General features: G+C 38.5%; 1 protein-coding gene across 2 annotated transcripts in view; it reads right to left on the bottom strand.

The window, feature by feature from the left end:
- Positions 1-23,534, bottom strand: part of ccser1 (coiled-coil serine-rich protein 1) — a 169,273-nt gene that overhangs the window by 123,034 nt on the left and 22,705 nt on the right. For both annotated transcript variants that reach the window (XM_012857089.3, XM_036143848.1), the window contains exons 5-6: positions 20,486-20,576; positions 16,717-16,822 (exon numbers count right to left, since the gene is read on the bottom strand). In XM_012857089.3, the coding sequence (XP_012712543.2) occupies positions 16,717-16,822; positions 20,486-20,576 (197 nt within the window). The remainder of the gene's footprint in view (positions 1-16,716; positions 16,823-20,485; positions 20,577-23,534) is intronic.

The following is a 23,534-nucleotide window of genomic DNA, read 5'->3' as shown; positions in this document are numbered from 1 at the left end:
TGAGAAATGGGATTAACATATAGAAAAGTCTGACGAATGCCCCATCAATGCCTAGACAGGAAAATGGCGTCACAATGGAGAAACCGATGTTTAAGAGATGACATGACGAATAATAAAAATAGGCTTGATTATAGCAACCAATCACATTTTCCTGCATAACACCAAATGTCACCACAGAGAGAAAGCATATCAAAGCGTTTCCTTGGGAAGCAGGCGTCAACTCACTGACATGACCAGTAAACAGTCTGGATCTCAATCGGATTAACAATTTATGCTGAAACAGATATAAATTGTTCTTGGCATGGCATCAGCTTGCGAACCTGATCTGTCGAGTGCCATCCAAGACAGCTGTAACCTGATGGGTGAAAAATATTGTTTCCAATTACCAAAATCCATGGCTCAAGAAACATACGCTTTCAGAGAAACCAGAAGAGGCACACTTACTTCCATAGTGGTCTTATTTTCTTAGTAAACACATGTAAATCAAATACAACAAGATTTAGACCAAGACTTTTCCGTGTGTCAGAACTCTTTTGCTGTTAAGTCAGAATATACGGTGGATATTCAGAGCTACCAGTCTTAAATACTTTGATTGTCATGTAATGAATACCATTACCATAAGAAATTTGCAACTAAACAGTTAAAACCCGAAATTATTCATCCCCCTGGCCCATTTAGCCTTAAAATTATTTTCACCCAACCAAACAGTTTCTGAAAGCAAATGAGAGACATCTCCCAAAGATTGCCTAAAATTAATATAAAATTTTAAAATGAATAATTGGTTTTGATTTACAGATTGTACAAAAAAAATTACATGTCGACATTATTTAAAGCCTTTCAATCATTTCACCCACGGGCACACACTCAGACCTGAGGGCAATTTAGACAGAAAAATTGCATATTGCTTTGTAGCAAGACTTGGTATAGGACTTTATTATTCTTATTTCTTCAAAATTCGCCCTTCTACCGACAGTGTGACCTTGTTTTCTTCAGTATACGTATTAGCAGTGGTTTATGTCTAAAATGCATATTTTTTGGACTGTAAAAGGAAGCTGGAATACCTGGAGTGGACCCACTCGTACATGGGAAGAACATGCAAACTCCATGTAGAAAGACCCCAGGTCGGGATTTGAAAACCACAAAACTCCTGCAAGGTAACAGTGCTACTGTACCAGCAGTATCACCGTGCAGCAAGTAGTCATGTCGATTAAATTAAAACCAAATCTGCCAGGGCTACCAATGAAAAAGCTTCCAACTACAGAAGCTAAAAGTTTTAACTTTAGCCTTCTAAACACAAGAAAACAGAGGTTTACAGAAAATACTGGCAAAGCGTGGTGGCACTGTAATCCAGAAATGTCTTTATTCAGACCTTTGGACAATTTTCCTGTGGAAAAAAAAAGGAGGCATAATATTCCTCCTTTAAATTAAACAAAACAATGCAATGGTACAACAAATAAGCCTTTAGAGTGCAGGATATTAAAGAAGACATTTAATACATATTTGAAGGCCCGCATTTTTTTATTGCACGATATTGCATGATTCACAGCTCAAAACAAATCCTTATTTATCTCATGCTGCCTGTTATGTGGCCCCTCAGCTCAGCTGCCGCCTGTAATATTAGCTCCGGGCTCTTTAAACCCATAAAAGCCCATTTACTTCTGACTGGCAGGCTTTGTGGAAGCCTGCCGAGGGGCAGCACCCAGTGCTTGTGAGCCGAGCATCATCCTTTTCTGTCGTTGTAGAGCTTCTAAAACCCAACTCTAAACCTACTAAGTAACATAATTTCTTGTTCTCGACTCAAAATGGCAGCCTCGCTAATCTGTATGCACACATTCACTCTCCGACTCTTGGAATGCGACAGTGCATGGCACCATAGCAACATCTCTGTAAGAACATCGCAACCACTGGGTGACAAAAGAGAGGATTAAGTTATTTGCACTCACATTTTACGTTTGCAGGTTGATTATGGTAAGATTTGGAGTGGAAAAATGTCAGAGAGAAACGTGGAATAATTCTCAATGTATGCCAAGAGTAAGCAAGTTTTGCATCAGTTTCCAGGGATCTTCGTAGAATGCTTCTCACGTGCTCTATTTTCACAAATGTAACACTTGTTCTTCAAACCTTTTATGTTAATTTTTAAAACTATGACTACCTTTAGGCTCTTTTACTAGCATTTCTGCATTCAAATTTACAAACAAGAAACATAAAGAACAGTCAACACAGTTTTTGTAAAGCACCTGTCCATACAAGTAATTACTAAGGGCAAAATAAATAGAAACTTAAGGTGCTAAGTCAGAAAAGTATAATGAAAGCACAATTTTCTTTAATTTTGCTTTCAACGTGTAATTTAAAGAGCTTAATAAAAGGTTAAGATATACATGTTTGATAAAAGAATCCATAAACATTAAATCTCTGTATTCAAAGGTAAATGCCAACTGTCAAAGATTGTTCTGTAATAATACGTTAGTCTCTCTTGATAGCCGACCACGTCTAGTTTAATCTGAAAACAAAACACTACAAATATTTTAAGGCAAACATCTAAAGAAGTGGCGGTCTCAACTCTGGTTGATCTGTTTAAACGTTACTGTGTCAGGGAGTCGACTTTACGGTTGTTGTGTTTAAGGACACAGTGGGACAAAACTGGGAAACATTTACTGTGACAGGTCTTTAAACAGTCCGCACAGCAGCCGTCTTCAGCTGAATGTTTTTGCTCGAAAGCCAGTAAAGGCATCCGACTCAAACTAAATCCCTAGTTTTGTTTCAAAGCGCAATTGTTTTTTTTGTTTTTTTTAGTTATGTTTTTTACATAAGGTTAGTTATTAAATTGAATGTGTAAATGAACTGAATAAATGCTTGCTATACAAATGAAACCACATCTTTGTGTTTCCATTTAAATTATTCTAGTAATTATTCTTACACATCGTACCTTAACAACATGTTCTTTCATATAATTACACCTATTTTCTAGGTAGCTTAGCCTCTAACAAATAACCTGGACCATTATGGTATCTTTCAGACCCTTTTTTGGCAGCACTGAAGAAGATGAATGAAGCAGATCAGTAACTAATTCTAATGGGAAAAAATCTCCTTTAGCATGTGGTTGCTGGCATGGCAGAAGGGATACGTTTGAGGAATGCAACAAAATAAAGTTTGAAAACAGCGACGTTACAAGAGCACTAAGGGACAAAAGATGTGAGGGAAACAATAGAAATGTCTCATTTGTTGCCATGATAATGTATTTCTGTGTCAAAGATTAGAACAACAATAACCCGCTTTGAGCAAGGACATAAAGGGTGAAAATAATTTGCAACTCAGTGTTAAATAGTTAATATGCACGTAACGGGCGAGTTAATAGGACCGGAACAACAACTCTCAAAATAAATATGCATGCTGCAAATGTAAACCCGGCAGAATTTCAAACATGTTTAGACTGTCTAGTCCAGACTGTTACTCTACAAGCAACCTGAGAACCAAAGGCTTGTCTTCAACAAGAGATTCCTGAGCACAGGCTGTGAGAATATTAAAACAAGTCTCCCCAGGTAAAATATGTCAGGATCAAATTAAAAATAAACCAACACGTATTGATTCAATTATAATGCAATGTCCACAGACCACTGATTAACGGGCAATGAGAGCCAGAGTCATGTCGCTTCTTGTTGGATGAAGAAATTCAGCATCCATATGAGCCAGAGAAGTGAACGCAGAGGGAGGGAAATCTACTCTTTGTTCCCCCAGACTTCCACTTTAAACCGCATATGTCTTTGTGTCTGCAAATCACGCTGCAGTGCTCTTTATCTGTCCCCTGTTCTACTCCAAGGCTCAGCGGGATTTTTCTTTTGTCTTTTTTTGTCAGCCTGCACATGTGTGCCGGTTAAGTGCATGTTACATATGTGACTTAGGGGCACATGTGGATTAGTTGTGTTGACCCGATACATCTTATACAGAATATTAACATTGAAAACTATTTTACGTGTGTACTGAGACAGTTAAATAAAATCTCTTAGTACATTTATTAGCATGAGACTACCAGGCCAACTAACAGTGTATTATGGCCTGGGCATGGGTCAGTTATTGATATCAAGGTTGGAGAAGAGCAATATGCCTTATGTGGTGTTTATTGCAATGAAGATAAAAAGGAAAAACAAAATGTACTAGGGGTAGAAATTAGTTCCTGCTTACAGTCAAAGCTTCCTCAAAATCAATTCCTGTTCTAAAAACAAAATGAAACCATTTTCAAATGGGCTACTTCACGAAAACACTTACATTTATCTAAACTATACACAAGTGTTGTATTTTACCGTGGCAGCTTTATTTATAGAGCACTTTAAACACCCACAGGACCAAAGTGCTGTTAACAGAATAAATGAAACAGCAGTCACATGAGACGATCGTAAACCAATAATACAATCAGAAATCACATTTTGAAAGGTAAACGCTGCCTTTATCAATGATCTCATGGAATAAACCAAGGAGAATTATCTGTAAATAACCCCAGGTTGGGAAGCAGAGTTCCATTTCTCAGGTCAAACTTTACTGCCAGACCTTATAGAGTCAAGGTATCGCTCAAAACAGATTCTGTCTGAAAACATGAAGTAAGCTAAAACATATTATAAGAGCAATAGAGAATGCCCTGTTAGAAAGAAAAAGAGTGAACAGAGAAACAAGAATTACTGACGTCTGGAACTCAAAAAAACCTCACAAAGCCATTTCTCACTATCAGGATTCCAGCAAACCATGGTGAGAGCCCTTACCCACAGAGAGAGAAAATTAATACATAGAGCTACAATCAAGAAACATCTGGATGACATTGAGAAAATATTCTGTGAACAGGCAAGATGAAATTGCCGCTGCTTGGAAGGTCAAGGTCCTTGTCCAACTGGCATAAAACAAAGATCCCACTTTAAAAAAAACAGAATACCTTCCCAACATACAGCCTAGTGTGGTGACAGTGCAGTGGTGAGGGGCTGCTTTGCTGCTTCAGGGACTGGACAACTCGCTGTAATTGTAAAACTCATCAGTTCTGCTCCGTAACAGAAAATCCTGAGAGAGAATATCCAACCATCTTAAGCACACTATGGATATGCAGCAGAAACATTATCCAAAGTACACCAGGAAGTCCAGCTCTGGAGGTATCAAAAAATGGTTTTGGAGTCACCGGGTCAAAATCTGGACTCAAACGCAATTGAGATGCTGCAGTATGAACTTAAAAAGGCCGCTAGTAATTAAAGACCCTGTAATTTTTTCACAGGGATGTCAGGTATCTCTAAGAGTTAAAATTAGTTGTTGCCAACAAGGGTGACAAAACCAGTTATTTAGTTTAGGAGGTGATTAGTTTCCACAAAGGGCCAGGTTAATCTGGATGGCTTTGTTCCTTTAATCGTGAAAAGCAAAACAAGAAGAAATCTTTAAAAAAAGGACTAAATTTGTTTTGATGGCACTAAAAAAAAAAAAAAAATCAAGACATAAAGCTTCTAGAAGTTAATTTCAAAAATACAAAAATCTTCACCATGCTGTTGTGGTTTAAATAGTTGTTAATAATAAACCACCGAAAGAGACTGGAGTTTTCTTCTGTTTTGTCAGTAGAGAATTGTGGCATTAAGCTACTCCTCCACCTGTTGCTGCAAGATTTTTGTTTTGTTTTTTCGTGGCTTTCCAGGGAGAAAATTGAAAACTGATTGCAACCCCAGTATATTCTGAAATACTGCAGTCAGCCAATCTGTAAGGGAGCAATAAGCGATTTTTCACCACTAGGTGGAGCTTGAGCACTGTAGGTAGACCAAAACAAAACGTGTATCATGCCACGCCTCTCTCCATCTCAGCTCCAGCACTCGGCTTCTCACCCATCGGCTCATGTGAGCCTATTTGAAAAGGAATTAGAACACAGCAGAACAGCATCCCCTTTCAGAAGAACATGTCAAGTGAAGAAGTAAGTAACCCATAGCTTTATAATGCTGTTAGTAGGAGAACGTTTGGATCCAATGGGCGAGCTCTCCGCCATTTTGTGCCTGCCGTTGCATTTTATGGACAGGGAGGGGGTAGCTGTTCACGCACGTGCCTGCGCTGCCGGCCCGGCTATGTAAACAGGAGATTGGAGAACAACGCAGAGATGGTGTGTGACGTTTAACCATAGTCTGTCTGAAAAGATACCTTTAGTTCTACACAAAACTATATAGATCTTTCTATTTAAAATAATGACATTTCGCTTACTGCTCCTTTAAGGAGTTGTTTGTCTGCAGCGTGGCTACTTGAGCAGGCAGCACAATATATGCAATCATCTATATCAGCTTGGTACATTTGTCGTGTTTTTACCAAGAGCCAAATGGCAGAAAAGGTACACTGTTCTGCACAATGAGCAGATGTAATTGAATCTACATTCATTTTACTAGTTGGTGATTGCCGATTTTATATTTTTACTTACCAAGAAATGTTAGATAACATTATAACTATCGTCACCTTCCTAAAATAATGGGCTACGTCATTTTTTGTCAAAAATTAAAAAAAATTAGTTTTTGCCAGAATCAACATAATTTATTGCCGTATTATTTTGTGCGTTTCCCAACAAACCTGAAAAAAAGTGATAACTCAATCATATGCATTTCTATTTTGAACTTATGTTTAAATACTGTGATATTATGATGGCATTATATTTTTAGTCAAGGTGATTATACTTTGTGAATCTCATACTGGCCTATGTTTACAATAGCACATTTAAAACCAAACCTAGGAGAGGGAAATGTGTTAGAAGTAGAGTGTGCATTTTCTCCACTTGCTGTTGCTTCTCAGCAGTGTGTTAAAATCCAGCTCATGGTGTTATAAGAGCTTTGATTTTTTTTATTTTTTCCATAGTCTGTGATGCCGGCGACTAATGCAAGTGCTACATCTAGTATACCTGTTAATTTAGTTTCAGTGGCTTCACTTCCGTCGCATTTAAATAAACATGCACTTGAAACAGTACAACTGTGCATAAATGCTGACATTTTCCTAATAAGCCCTCACATGTTGCATGTGCACATCGGTTCTCAGAGACTTATTGCCCACTGCATGCTGACAGACAGAGACACCGCTGGGTCTACCTGTCCTCTGCATGGTAATCAACAGTGGTGAAATCAGAAAGGAAGAAGGGACAGAAGAATGGACAGGGAGCGCTCAACAGGCAGACTGCTGCTACCATAGCAACAGGCAAGCTATATCCACACTGTCAAAATTTAATTTCCTCTGCGTCATTTTTATAGGGAAGACAGGGGAAGAGTCGGTGTCTTAACGCAACACACAACGCAACACGGGCATTAAAGATACATCACCGAAATATTCACTGGTCTGATGCACCCTCCATCAGGGGCTGGGGAAAAAAAAGTATCGTCACAAGGAGCTGGTGCCATCTCAGCTCCAAACATGCAAAAAAAAAGCCAGAACACCACTTTATTTAGCAATAGCAAATGAAACTAAATCCTCCTTATTAATCTACCATGTAAATTATGCCATCTGTGTTCTCTAAAGATGTAGCTCATCTCGATGTCAGTAATTTAATATTTTTCACAATCTGAATATTTGGACAAGCTTGTAAGACGATTCAGACCATAATCTGTCACATATCTGAGATACTCTCAGTACAAGTAGATAGTGGTGGAGGCATCTAGAGCTGCAGTGAAGAGAAATTATCATAGTTTACCGTTTCTCTAATGACAGATGCAAACTGTGTGCTGCGGGGACATCCTGCTATTTTCTTTATGTGTATCCAAGTAATTACAGGACACTTTATAGCAGTGTTTCCCAATCCTGGTCCTCAAGGCACACTGCCCTGCATGTTTTCGATCTTTCCCTGCTTTAAGACACCTGATTCAGATGATTGCAGTTAAGCAAAAACCTGTTAATCAGCCATCGATTGAAATCAGGCGTTCTTAAGCAGGGGGACATCTAAAACGTGCAGGGCAGTGTGCCATGAGGACCAGGGTTGGGAAACACGGCTATATTGGTATATATCAATTTAAATAAATTCAAATTAAGAAGCATTTCATGCCATTTGTGCAGCATGCGCGAATGCATGAAACATGCATCAATGCACCACCACAAACAGATGACATGGCACCCCAAATCATCACTCAGTGTAGAAACTTCACACTGGACCTAAAAACAATGTTTTATTCTTCTCCACTCTTTTGTAGTCTTTTGGACTCCCCACATGTATTAACTGCAACATGTAGTTTAATCAGAGTAAACTACATGTACATGGGTGCACTGACCAACAGTTTGGTCTGTTTTCTTCTAAGCCCACATTAAACTGATGTCAGCTATGCTTCAGGGCTGGCTAAACAAAAGGAATGTAACAGTTGCATCCTACATCCTTTTTCTGCAACATTCTTGTAAACCTGAACAAAATCTTGTTAAATATAAGCCTTTAAGCACAATAATTCCTTCCACGTGACTCCATTTGGGTCTTCTATAAATTCAATGACAAAATGTCATTTCAACCACACTTGTCCTTCCACTAAATCTTCCTTTACTATTGGCATACGGGCATCTGAATAGCCAGCTTCTTTAGTAATATCCTTGTCCAGGATACCAATGTCTGTGTGCTGGACAACTGTCAAGTCAGCCGGCTTCCACGTGATTGTGTTGTGAAAATGCTACAAGATGCATGTCTTAAAAATCTATTTCTTTGTTTCTGTAATATTTTCTGGGAAACTGAATTTACTCATTGTTTTTAATTAGGTGTAACCCAAAGTCATTAAAATATATATACAAATAAATTATTTAAATATATATCCCTTTGTGTGAAATAAATCAATACAAGTTTAATTATTTTAACTGATTTAAAGTTAAAGCTTAAACTTTTGGTTGCTCCAATTTATTTAGATGCATCCATCTGTTTCCAAGATCTCCTTTTCTCCCCATTTAAACTAAAATCTTCTGCATTTTGCATCCCCGAAACACATTTATCCATCCAAAAAAATAAAATAAAAAATAACACTTTTTATATTCTGCACGTGAAAATTGAATGTCACCATTTTACAGAAGTAATACTTGCACCTCAAAGACAGAAAATGAAATGCCTGACAACAAAATCATCCAAGCATCGACCATTAAACAGATGTATGCATGCAAGACTGTGCATTTTCATTTGCGAGCTTCCAGCAGATGTTCAGTGCGGTCTGTCTATCGGTACCGATACTCTCTCTGGACATGCTGACTGACTGACAGGTGTGTATGTGGACTCGCTTGTGTTATGTTGTGGGGACATAATTCTGTTTACTCAAACACAACGTTCAGACCAGATTCTTTTTAGAGCACAAGGCCCCCAAAGTCCCTATGATACAAATCATTGCTTTTAAAAAAGGGAAGTTTTACTTTCGGCTTGGATTATGTAAGGAAGAGTTTTGGGATAAGTCTCAGGAAAATTTGATTAAATCTGTGTACCGTTCTCTAAAGAAATAGAAAAACCACTTTATATATATATATATATATATATATATATCTGTGTGAGTGTGTGTGTGTTTGTGTTTTGAGTGTGAGCAGAAGGGAGCTTGCTCCGCCTGCAGCAAATCAATGTCCCCTCGAGGGAATGTGGAACCTGAGACAAAGAGCAAAAGAAACTTGGAGGAAAGGGAAGACTGTGAAAGACATGGAGGAAGCCCTGGGCAAACACATCCCCCCCCCCCAATCCAATCTCGGCTTCTAGACACACAGCCCTAGCACTATTCCCAACAAAATTTGTGTGAAAATGTTTTGTTAGAGGAAATCAGTTAAGACGCTGAACTAAAATGGTGAGAAATTAACACCTGCCAGCAGCTGCGCCTTAGCCAGGGAAGAAACGCTAATTTCCAGCCATTTTCTCACGCGCCGCAGCATTTACAGCTGTCACAGAGGTAATGAAGGCTTGTCAAATCTGTCCAAAACTTTAAGGACTCCTCGTCACCTCTGCGGCAAATTTTCTAAATCATATAGTCACACAATGATGCTTATTACTGTTTGTTACAACTGTTTTCTCTTCAAATTTTTAAATCAATTGACGGACCCAAATGCTCTAAACACCCCAGACTTGACTTAGCCTTAAAAACGTGAGAATTGACTCAAGATTCGTGCAAAATAAAAGCAATTCTTGTTTGATTCAGTCAGAAGTTCCTCATTAACAGATATTGACCTATTTCCACAAGTTTACTAAAAACACAAATTCTTATTTATATCTTATGGGGTAAATATTTTATCTCACATGTTCCAGTAATAGATTGAGATGTTTAAGGACAAATATTGATAAAAGAGTGCATGATATGAAGTAAAACTAAAGCAATGTAATATGTAGGCAAACAGCATACCTCCAGTAAACATCCACCTGTTTCAGTCACTAAGATTTTTGAGACTTGCTTTTGACTTTGAACAAAAGTATTTTGTTCAAAGTAGGAGCATTTGTCTGACAAGAAGAGAATAAAAAAAAATCAAAATAACAAAATGATGGCGGAAACAGCGCCTTCGCTGCTGATGGCTGGTGGGAAAGGAAACATCTTTGTAACTATCAAGCGGTTATTTGTAGCATTGCAGTAAATTGTCTCAATGTTTTTTAAGCCAAGTAAGAAATCTGGATTGCTGTCTGTCACAATATAGATAGTGACATATAAATATGTCTTCTGTTGCTTTTTAAGATACAACATAGCTTTGGTTTTAACTAGGTTTTAACCCACTAAAAGGTTTGTTACCTTAGGTTTAGTGGACAATAGATTTACATAATTCAAACTTTCTGGCCAACCTGTGATGTATCCCTGAGAGATTAACAAATAGTTTTTTAGGTTTTTTTTACACTTTATTTTTCTTTTCTTTACACTCTGATTAATTTGTGTGTTTTCTGTTTATGTAGTTCTAAACTGTATCCAATCATTAATTTTTAGCCAAAATGTTTGTCATTGCAAAAAGATTTCATGCAATATTGTGATAAAATTTCAAGCCCATATCAGCCATCCCTAGTAACCATCAAAGTAAACCAAGTCAAGCTAAAAAAAAAATAAAAAAATTTTAGATGACTGATTTTCAGCCTCAATCTTATATTAAACCAGAAAAATATGTGCAGGAACAAATGTATCGCTGTAGCTGCATTTGAAGACAAGAGAGGCATCAGTACAAATAAAGCAACATATGAAGGGCTTGACAAATACCTTGGGTGGGTTAAAAACTTTGCCTGCATGACTCACTGACACGGTGTGGACAAAGAAATCTCTTCACCAACATTTTCAAGACGTACAAACAAAGAAAATCAGAAAGAAGAGGCTCTGGTCCATCCAGGGTCTCATTGTTCTGTATAAATCTTTTAAAATGTACTTCAGTCCACAAACACACAAGTTGACCTACACTATCTCTCTAAAAAAAATAAAAACACACACACACACAACGGCAATCTTTGACAATTTTGTAAGCATGTTTGGACAGACACTGTATATTTACTCAGTAGGTGGCACCAGCAGGAATCAAATAAATTCAACTAGAGAGCGGGGGGGAGGAACAATGAAAGGTAAAGTAATAATCAGTGCAGGCTTGTCAGATAGACCACCAGACACCACTGGTGATACAACCTTTTATTACCCACTGGCTCCATAAAACCAAATAAGCCTCATCCACAGAGCAGCCCCATCTGTATGCGTGTCCGTTTGGAGAAAAGCAACTGTGCGTTATGAACAAGATGCATCCAGACTACAAGCACTGAGACAAGGTAAGTGGCCAAATCCAATCCTGTACGTAAAAAACTGTCTGACAGAGAGCCCCCTATATGTACAAACAGAAAACCTAGATGTTCCCTTTAAAGACTCTACCCTTGTTTTCTAGCAGAATGGAAACAGCCTGCATATTCATTCTCTGGGATTTAATTTATTCATCCAGCCTTCACCTTTGGGTTTCATCTCAAAGGAGGTGAAAACGCATTAAACCCATTACACATTTATACAAAACAGCAAAGAAGAGGAGCTCGTGGAATAAACAATACCCTTCCTTTCTTTCACTTATATAAATTAAAAAGTAATAAATTGTTTTCCAGCTCTCCTGAAATGAAGCTGTATTTTACAGAGGATAATTGCCCCCTAGGTGGTACATGTATAAAATAAGATCCTTGAGCCCCGCATACCGTATGCACCGGCTGGATGCAGAGGTTTGTCAGCCAACACCAGACCATGGCCTGTTTTTCCCCCGTCTTTTTGTGTCTGTGGCTATTGTCCTATTCAGCCATGAACATAATACTATTCAGTAACAGATGGCATGATCAGGGCTATTATATTCCTGGAGGTTTACTCTGCAATTATTTGTCATACACAAATTGTCAAGCAACAACCTCATTTTGTTTCTGATCATTTCACTATTTCACCTTTTTGGAATAATGTTAGCGCGGGCAGCGCTTTATGCTGAACTGATTTGTTGTCTCTCGCTCATTCTGTCCCTTCTCTGGGTACATTTTGGTCTGAAAAACAAAATGTGCTGAGCACTCCAGCGGCGCTGTTGCTTCGCAGCTAAATCCATTACTTCCAGTCGATAGATGCTCATGAAAAATGCACTCGGACAAATATCGGAAGTGTTTCCAAATTTAGAAATGGAGCCAGCAAATCACAGCACCGGGAGAAAGAAGGTTAAAAATGAAAAAAAAAAAAAAAGATGGGAAAAAAAAAAAACATTCAGTCTGTCACTTTTGATTTCACCATCAACACGTTCATTTCCTAAAGACAGCCATCAGGAGTGAGGAAAAAAAGAACAAATATCCTGATTCAATGAAACATTGGTGACGCTGTTTTCAAACTAGTCCTACCAACCCACCTGCCAAGAGTTTGTACACAGCGTTTCTGCAGGATTCAATGAGGTAATAACTGATTTTAATGCAACACATCCAGGGCTCGTTTTAAATAACTACGATTAGTTAACTTAGTAACCAACTCAATGATTAATGTGTAGCTTATGTAATAAGTTAAGATAACAAAGTTTTATTTAAGTAACTTGTATTTTTGCATGCTTCTTAATCAATCACTTAATCTAGATGGCATTAAATTGCCCTCTATAATAAAGTAAAAAAAAAAAAAAACTTGGTGTTATTTCTTTACCAAGACCTGCCATTTAAATCTCATATTAAACAGGTTTCCAGGGTGAATATTACCAAAATTGAAAATATTCTGTCCAGGAATGACACTGAAAGACTAGTCCATGCATTTGTTACTTCAAGGCTGGACGATTGTAATTCTTTACCATCAGGAAGGCCACAAAATGCAGTTCAAAGTCTTCAGCGGATCAAAAATGCTGCAGGAAGAGTTCTGATGAAAATCAACAAGAGGGATCATATTTCTCCAATTTTAGCCTCCCTTCATCGGCTTCCTGTTAAATCAAGAATAGAATTTAAAATTCTTCTTCGCACGTATAAAGCCCTTAATAATCAAGCTCCATCAGATAGCAGAGACCTGATTATCCCATATGTTCCTACAGAGCACAACTAAAAGAACTGCCTTTCATTCTACTTTTAGAGACTCTAGGAACTACCAGATCTACCCTGTCTACTTTTAAGACTAAACTTAAAACTTTCCTTTTTGACAAATCTTCTAGTTAGATTGGCTTAGCTTACCTTGAGCTATCTCTGTAGTTAAGCTGCTATAGGCTTAGGCTGCTGGAGGACATCAAGATCTGTTTTTCCTCATTCTGCTGAGTTCTCCTACTTTTTTCCAGTTTGCATTGTTTGTTATTTAAACTTTTTGTTTGGTAATTTTTTTTTTCTTCATAGTAGGTACATCTGGTCTGGCGTCCGTTAGCTGTGATATCATCCAGGGAAAGCAGATCATCTGCTATTACTATATAATGTATAAAGGATTCCTGGATAAATGTGTGCTTCTGTGCTTTTTGTGCCAATTTACATGTGTTGTAAGTTGGTGTTATATAAATAAAACTGAATTGAATTGAACCTTTATATATAGATTATCCATTTTTAAGCTGCAGACTTGCATCAATTTTCATTGGCTCTCAGCCATGGGTATTTTTTGTTGTTGTTGTTGTTTGTTTTTATTTCCCCCAACTGGTACTTAATTTGGGTCCTTTAATGCAATTTGTATAAAATGTGGCCAGCTGGCGGTGGATTTGGGAGGCATTTTGTTTCATTCCCTGTTTTTAACTTTGCACAATAAAAGTTTTCCAGAATGAAAAAAATAGTTTTAAACAGGGGCAAAAATTCTGAATTTTCACATTTTAAGATAATCCTTAAAAGATTGTTTTTTGTGTCCGCAAGAAATGTATGGAGCCCAAATTGAAATGAAATCACCTCAAAGGGTCATTTCTCTAAACGATTCACAGGTTTATCAGTTTCAGGAGCATCTTTTAACAGCTACAACGCCCTGGCCCTACAAGTTTGGGCATATTTAAAATCTCTCAATGCCTAAAATTGAGGTTATTCCATGTTAATTTTTATAAACTTTTAAAGCCCTACAGAAACCCCGTAAAACAGGATAATTAATTAATCTATTTTTTCTTTGTAATCATTCAAATTGGATTACATTGACAGCCCAACTCAATGGGCGAGACGAGGTTTAGTTTCTGAACTAGATATATGCAGTTCTTTGCAGAAGCATTAACAAACCCTGATCGTTTTCACATTCTGTCGTATTACCACCACAAACAATTTTTAAGTGAAGTCAAAGATTTGTGAAGTGAAGTGAGTTTTTATACAAATAAGACTTTGGAAAAGGTGATGTGCATCCCCGTTTTACCCCTAAATAAAATCTATGGCAACAAACCTTGACAATGTATCTAAATATATATGAGTAAATATAGCATGTCTGTTTGTAATCTAATCTCTGTCTAAATAGCTTTTCTCTGAAGATGGCAGAGATTTGTTAGAAAGGACTGGAGAACAAACAGCATCAGGAAGACCAAAGAAGAACCAGACAGGTGAAGGATAAAGTCGTAGAGAAGCTTAAACCAGGGTTAGGTTACAAAATATTGTACCAAGCCCTGCACATACCTCAGAACACTGTTCAATCCATCATCTGAAAATTAGTATGGCAAACCTACCAACACCTGGCTGTCCACCCAGCTGAAAGAATTCCCCTCTGTAGTTTGCCAAAAGCCATGTAGGACACACAGCCAACATGTGGGGAAGGTGTGCCAGTCAGATAAGACCAAACTGTTACCTTTTTGGTCTACATGCCAAAACGCTGTGTGTATTGATACACTAAGAGCCTGAACACACCACGGCCACCATGAAACATAGAGATAGCCGTGGGCGGATGATTTTCCTAGGAAGGACAGGGAAGCACGTGAGGGCTGATCTACCTAATATTGTTTCATTAAAAGAACATCAGAGAACGCCTCTGAAGGCTTTTGTTGGTGGAAACCATGTTTTCGCCCTTCTCCCGACCGGATTTGGCAAGTTTTGTTTTCCGGGGCGCGTACGCGGACGCGCCCCGGAGCGGTTAGCGGTTAGCGCTAACCATATTGGGAGGCCTATTAGTCCTCAACGCGGTCAGCCCGGGATCGACTCCGACCCGCGGCGCTTTGCCGCCTGTCTTCCCCCTCTTCCTGCCAGCTCACTGTCAATAAAAGGTGTGCCACTACAGTGTTTCCCGCATGGATTTGCTTTTGCGAGGCGGACCGACTCGGGGGCGGGGGTGGATGACTTTTTCTCCGCGGAGCGGGGGGGGGGGGGGGTGGACGACACGTTTTCCGCGGCCGCCTCGCCAAGATAGCGCTGCGGGAAACCCTGCACTAGAGCCGCAAACACATAAAAAAAAAAAAAAGGTTTTTTTTTTCCGGCGTCGGTCTCATCAGCTCAGGTTAGCTTCGGTGTGACTGGTGAAATAGCACGTTGATATAAGATGACAGACAAGTGGCTATCAATCATATGCAAGGAGTTTTTGATAGCCCCAGCCTTAGTAAAGGCAATGCCTATGGACGGCTGTCCCAGATGTAAGTGAGTGGAGCTAGGCGGAGTGATACATACATCTGGCTGTTGTCAGGTTAGGTGTTTGGAGCTAAAAACAGGATAACAAGGAAGTAAAACCCGCTAGAAGTTCCTTTGATTTCATGAGTTAACAGCCTAAACCTCAATCTCGTTAGGGACTTTTGGCAAAGACTTGAAAACTGATGTTCATGAATGCCACTAATCTTTGTCCATTTTAAAAAAGAAGATTGGCGAAATTGTTCTGACTGTATAAATATAGTTGGTAGAGACAACCCAAAAACACCTTGAATTGCAGTGAAAGGTGGATCTACAAACTATTCAATCAATGGGGATGAACACATATGTATGCCACTCCAGTTTTTCATCTCTTTCTATTTCACAATCATGCACTGTTTTTGTTTTTGGTCCATCAGATAAAAATCGCAATATAATGCATTGAAGTTTGTGATTGCAATGGAACAATATGTGGAAAAAAAATAAAATCAAAGTAGCAAACATACTTTAATAAGGCACTACACTCTGAATATTAGTGAATAAAATAAGAAAACAGCATTCATATGATTACTTATAATATCAAAGGCCTCCCCATTTTATTTTCTGTTCTGTTGAAGCTGTTTATTAAAAACACATCAAAGACACTTTGTTTTTTTGCAACTGCTGCACTTGCCGTCTCAAAATGCAAGACAACTCTGCTCAAATTATCTACACTCGCAGAAGTTTCAAAGGTTAGCACAGAATACTTTTGTATTTTTTTTTTACCATTTTGGTAGAAACGTGCAAAGCAGGCCGATGCATTTATTCACCGCACATAAACTTACCTCAGAATGTTCTCTTTCCCTGCAAAGCGATCTCCAGGTGGATCCAAGGGGGACGGAAGTAGGTTGAGGCAGGATGTTAGGGATTGGCTCGAGTCCTCTCTGGACACTAGCAACAGAAGCATACATTAATATTACATTTCTCAGCTTATTTATAATCATCAACGACGTAAACAAAAAACTGACCAGAAAACATTTGAGTAAGTAAACGCAGTGTTTAAAAGATCCCTTGGCCTTTCTAAAGGGTAAATTAGAGTAAAAGCACAGGAGTTTGCATTTCTTCCAGTCTTTGCGGAGGTCCGACTGTCCGGTCTGTCTGTCCATGGCTGCTGAACTCAGTTGCCCATAAATTGCAGTGAAACAGCTTTCTTTTTAATAAAGGCCCTCAACAGGCCACATGGGAGAGGTAAAAATGTGAAGCACCAATAAGAGTGTGTAGGTGTGTGCAGACCTGTGGGACAGGGGTGTATTCATTTGCGACTGTGTGTGTTTATATGAGCCTGTACATGTTTGAGGCGCTGTACACTACCGCCTGAGAGCTCTGTGTGTGTGTGTGTGTGTGTGTCTTTAAATGACTCACTTTGATTATGTAGAAGAACCCTACTCTTTTATAGCAAGCACAAAATCTTAGTCCCTTGACTTTATGAGAACAATTCATCAAACCTTTAATTTCATGCTACAGTCTGCAAACCATTAGGTCTAATGACTAAGCATCCACGCTTGTGCGCTAGTATGTATTAATGATGGTGCCTCCTTTAGCTCTGCATCAGCCGGTGCCTGTAGAGACGCCTTCATTATTTGTGTACGTGTGTGTTTTTGGTGTGAGTGCACAAGAGCTCAGCCTAAACCCAGCTGGTCTCTAACACAAATGTGGTTTAACAGAGTTGAAGTTCCTTTTTTAGTCTTAATTTCACACTGTTTGGCAAATACTAAGCAGTGGATACTAACTTTACTCAATTAGGCAATCATCTGGCAGCAACTTACTAAGATCCCATTTTACGATTTATTTAATTTCCGTTTACACGTGTACATGACAATGTTAAAAATACAATCTCCATTTAAATGGCAGCAGTAGCGATGTATCAATGGTGTAATTCCCTCTCCAAGCCACTAGTTGGTGCTGTGTTCTTCGGGGAAAAGAAATGCACCTTCTCCCTAGAACCCGCCATAGCTGAAAAAGACATTCGAGACGGCACAGAATAAAGTTTTCTTACGGACAGACAACGAGGTTCAACTGTTGCTTAAGGTGACTTTGAATTATATATCCACTAATTTTGGTTACATTCAGAAGAGTCAAACAGCACTTCACTAGCTGCAATTGTTAATTTCTTCTTTTGTGTTTTTTTTAATGCTACATTATGTTGTGCGTTAATTTCTACTGATTTCTGTCATCTTGCATATAAGCCAGGGATTCCCTGTAAGAAAAAAAATCTGTTTTTTCTGTCTACACGACAATGGAGACGGGGACATTTTTGGACTGTTACACTCTGGAACCTGTTTTTAAATGATATCGTTGTCAGAGAAAACATTTGTTATTGTCATGTAAATGGACAGAACAAATATAGCCGAACTTTCCCGTTTTAATTGGAAAACATCGTGTAAATAGGGCCTTAAGCATCCATAGGTGATAAAAACATCTTATGTGACATTAGATTAAAGAAGAAACAGGAATTTGAATGTGGCTTAGTTGTTGGGACGGTCTAGTGTGAGAGCTTCAGAAATGGAACAATTTTCAAGCAAAACCAATGGTTTTAAAGACAATGGAGAAAAAGAGAAAATGCCCAGTAAGCTGGAGTTGTGTGGGGGTAAAAGCCTTACTGACATTAAAGGTCAGAGCAGAATAGGCAGATTCGTCTGAGAAGATAGAAAGGTAACTGGAGATCAAAAAAACATTCATCACATCCAAGGTATGTTCAATACCATCTCTAAAGGTACGTGGCAAACCATGAAGTTGATGGACTACAGTAGCAGAAGACCACACCGGGATGCCACTTCTATCAGCTTATAACAGCAAACAAAGGCTACAATACCTGAATTGGGAACAGTGGACTGGAAAATATTGCATTGTTCAATGAGTCCCACTCTGGACCGCAACACTAAGAATTTGGCGTAACCCTAACCCTGACAACATGAAAGGCATGAATCCATCATGCTATGTTTCAACAATTCAGGCTGGTAGCAGTGGTTTAACGGAGTGGGAGACATTTTTTCTTGGCCCACTTTGTGACCCAGAACACTCATCGAGCATCACGCACCAAAGCTAGAGTCTTGTTGCCAACCATTTCTACCCTTTTATGACCACAGTGTACCAATCTTCAGACAGCTACTTCCAACAAGAAATCCTATAAGCCACAAAGCTCAGATTATCTTACAGTGGACTCTGATTGCCTCCACAGTCACTAGATCTCAGTCCAACAGAGCAATTGGAGTTTCGCGTCATGCATGCGCATCTGAGAGCCTGCAGTTTTGAAGCCAGAAGGTGGTCCAAACCAGTACTAGCCAAGTTTACTTAAAAAGTGGCCAGTGGGTGTAGAATCTGAGATATTTGATTTGTATTTGAGTTGAAAGGGGATTTACCTCGTTTGTTTGAGCCAGACATGGCAAACACTACCAAGGCAAAAGCAAACAAGGACAACATCCTTCTTCAGAACTTTAACTCATATAAATGTGTCTATATGTGTAGTCTACCTTTGAAGGAGAAATGTTATAAAAAAAAAAAACAAGAAATAACGCAAGTAAAGAAAAAAAAGACAAGAAAATTACAATCAAACGTACTTATTAGTGTTCTGATCAGTAGTCTTATGCCTTATGTGTCACCAGAGGCTTAGGTGCATGAAAGTTTTTTTTGAGAGGATAGACTTGCAACTAAATTGCAGCACAAATAGAAGAAAAAGAAACATGACATGTTATGCAATAGCCTGCAAACATCCTTTCAAGAGAGACTGATTTTACCAAAAAGTCTGATTAGTATTTTAATTTGCTGAATTTACCGGCAGTTGTGAAGCTTCTGAGCAACTTGAAACAAACAAAAAGGGACATGAGCCCATTTTAAGCTTGAATGTACTCCAATGAGGAAATAAAACACACGTTTATATGTAGAAAACATTTGCAGGTGATAATCAGTCACATAATCTGCTGTGGCAGTATTTACAATGGCCTGCTAAATGGCCCATTTACAGCAATGTTTCAGTAATTAACGCTAATGGTTGTAAAAAAGGGAATAATTTAACGTTGCCACGTCTGATGAATGAGATATTTATTTAAGTTACTCCACATATGATAATCTCTTGCGGTTCTAGAAGCTCACTGCGCTCGTTCAGTATAATAAAATCTTTATATGAACAGTAGCTGAAGTTACAGTTTGGCAGTCCTTGCCACACGCAGCTAGGGCGGGAGAAATAACTCTCCTCTGACAGTCACTTTTCAACCACGAAGCAAGTCGGCGTGACTGAAATGCCAAAACAACAAAGGGAGATAAATTGCTGCAAATGAGGTGACTGGATCAAAGTTCCTGATGCATGTTGGTTGAAATAAAAATACTGGTTTTGTGTTTTAAAATGTCGGAATAAATTCAGTTGAACAAAAGAAACAGAGAGGTAGAAAACACAAGAGCAAAGAGGGCAGGAATCAAGGCAGTCGGAATAGGAAAATCTGGGGAGATTAACCGAGAGAGAACGTGGAAGAGTGTGAAAATGAATCTCGGCGACTGAATTCTGTATTAATGCATTTCAAAACATGAGTGGCTACACTGAGGTAGCAGGGAAGGAGTTACCATGTCGATGCCGCTGATCATCTGAGAGGTCCAGGTCTAACATGAGATCATCTTCATCCAGTTCTGAGGAGCCCAGGTTGTTCAGCACGTCCTGTTAAAGAAAAAAAAAAGCAAGACCACGTCTAAGACTGCCTGTGATTTGGTTCAACAAAATAAATCATCTAGGTCTTCTGCGTGTCTAATAGAAGACGCTTTTCATTAATCCAGCATGATCAGCAAAAACTGTGGTCGGCAAAAAAAAAGAAAACTAATTTTCAGAATATTGCTCTACATCGAGCTATCAAACGGTACAGTTCATTTTATTATTAAATTAGATTCTTCATCCTCGCCTCCACAAACTGAGATGTTTATTCCTTTTTCATTGCTTAGAAACCTCATAGAAAAACATATTGTGAGTCCTATTATCTTGGTGTGATAACTGTTTTGTTTGAGAAAGCAATGAATATGACAAATGAGCCTGTAGTTTTGTGTAACATCTGTCAGCTTGCTATTTGCTAGATGCTGAGCAAACCAGATAAACTCCGCTAATTTGCAGTTTTTAATTCCCATGACAGCAAGATGCAGCATCGTGCTCGTGTCAGCTTCAAAGATGGACTCTGAGATCTGTTTTTTTTTTTTATGTTTGCAACATTAAAACATCTGTTATAACACAAGGAATGACATGGGCAATACAAATGTTGCATGTTATTCAATAAACCTCCATGAAAACTAGATGTTTTAGATTAATAGATGAAAAACATTGTGTCTGACTAAATCAAAATTCTTACTCCTACCATGCAATTTTCCCCTAACAGATTGAAACTAACGTCAGGGTTGTTTTAAAAAGACAACTAAAAACAGATTTTTCTACACCCTTTTCTGAATTACAAACCAAAACCCAGCTGATACTGCCTTATTATGATCCAAGTGAGATTTCCTTGAATCCCCAGAAGTCCTAAATGAACAGCAACCTCGTAGAACAAGCAGACTGCTGGAAGAAAACCAGCTTTATTTCCCGCAAACTAACAGGGCAACGATAAATCCAAAATATAAAACAATACATCACTTGCTGCCACACACACTATTTTTTCATTAAAATCCTCGTAGTCTGAGTGCGATAATGATGAATAAAGATCACATTATTTTGGTTAGATGGATTCCAAAGGTCAATGCTGCCACCTAATGGTCAGGAAAAGGATACTTGCCTCACAAGGAAGTTTAGAATAAAGTCAAAAATATATTTAAATAATATTTAAAATAAACTATAATCATTTTAGTAATTTATTGGCTGGTAATTAACCGCAGCAACAAATACAAAATGTTAAAAGAGAAAAATAATATTACTTTATGTATTAAAGTATTAAAAATTGTTTAGTCAGGTAACTAAGCTCTTTTGTATAGGACCTTCAGTACATTTCCCTACAGAAATGATGAAACACAAAGTAAGTTTTGCATGATTTATTGACGATTCCTAAGCAATATTTTGACAAACCACTTAATTGTATTTTTCTTCTCCCTCCCCCATCCCCTTTGTTTATTGTTGTGTAATAAACCATAGAAATATCTGACAAGGATCAGAAAACGCATACACAGATCAGTCTAACATGAGCATAATCAACCTGCGGACCACTTTCTGAGGGCAGAAGTCAGTGACAGTGCTGACCATCCAGCTGTACCTCTGAATTTCCCATGTCTGAATTATTATCAGACACAATGTGAACTCAGTGCAGACTGTGTATGATGAACATATAATATCACACTGCTGCTTTCCCCAATTGGAGGATCATTACAGAAAATAGGAGGATGAGGGGGGGAGGGGGGGGGAGCAAGAGACTTCATTTCAGATTTTACAGCAAAAAGCTAAAACGGTATTGGAAAAGAAATGAAGAGCCTGTTTAATACTACAGCACACAGATTGCATTTGTAGCTAAATTGCCCTTTTTTAATGCACCCGTCTCTCTAGAGAAATAAGATCTTACAACCAGCAACGTCACGTTTTTACTTCACATTTGTGATTTGATTGAGTATAATCCTTGAGTTAATAGAGATAATTTTAGATCCAGGTCTCATTAAAAGCAGGCTCCTACTCCTAACTGCCAGGGAAAATGACACCCAAAACAGAGATCAGAGGAAGAATGCGATTCTCTCGCTCCATTAAAAAGACACTGGTTTCCATTCACGCTCTGCCTAAATCAAAGAAAATTACATGTTTTCAGTGCTTTGGGTGGCAGAAGCGTTAAGATGAAGTGAGAGCGATTTGGCTTTTCAGGCAGGTGTTACAGCCTCCAGCAATGGAGAAGTATCCGCACTAACAAATGGCTTCAGCCTGCCTGAGAAGGCACTTCTCAGCCACTTGTGTTTACAGTGCGCCTGAGGGCATGGAGGATTGAACGTCCAGTCAAATTGGAAATCCATTTGTTGAATAAAACCCACATGACAAGAGAAGTTCCCTCATGCAGTCTCGCAGTTTATCTGGCGACATTTGTCGTTTTCTAACAACCGCAGAATAACGCATCAATATGGACTCATTAGTCATCCCGAAAGCAAAGCCCACATCCATCTAACGCGAAACAATGTCAGTTAAGTAGTTGAAGACCAAACCTTAATGCTGAGGGATTAGTGTCTCAAGTGCTGACTTAGTTTTTCAAAGTGTTGCGAGAGCGAAAGAATGCTGAAGCAAAAAAAAAAAAAAAAACATAAATAAAACATCTGATTTCTTCCACAAAATAAGCTTTGCGGTCTAGCTACTGTTAAAGCTGTACACATTGCCACTTTACAGGATTAAGTGGAAAGAGCATCTTGCAGACTGAAGAATGAAGAATTAATCGAAGCAACAAAACACAGGTGTAATGTGTAACATTTGGTCCGACTGACCTGTTCTGAAGAGTTCTGGTTGAACATTTTAACAAGCATTTTGGCTTCTTTCTTTTTACTTGACTGTATGTAACCAATAAAAGCTGACAGAGACATTAAAGTCTGGCATTTTCATATACAGAGGAGGTCACTAACCAAATGACACAAAGTTGAATTAAGGATAGAAAACATGACTTAGATTGGACAACAAGCAAAG

This window comes from Fundulus heteroclitus, chromosome 12 (assembly GCF_011125445.2).
Source record: "Fundulus heteroclitus isolate FHET01 chromosome 12, MU-UCD_Fhet_4.1, whole genome shotgun sequence".
NCBI lineage: Eukaryota > Metazoa > Chordata > Actinopteri > Cyprinodontiformes > Fundulidae > Fundulus > Fundulus heteroclitus.
The sequence above is the reverse complement of the archived record's forward strand: the minus strand, read 5'-3'. Positions and strand labels throughout refer to the sequence as shown.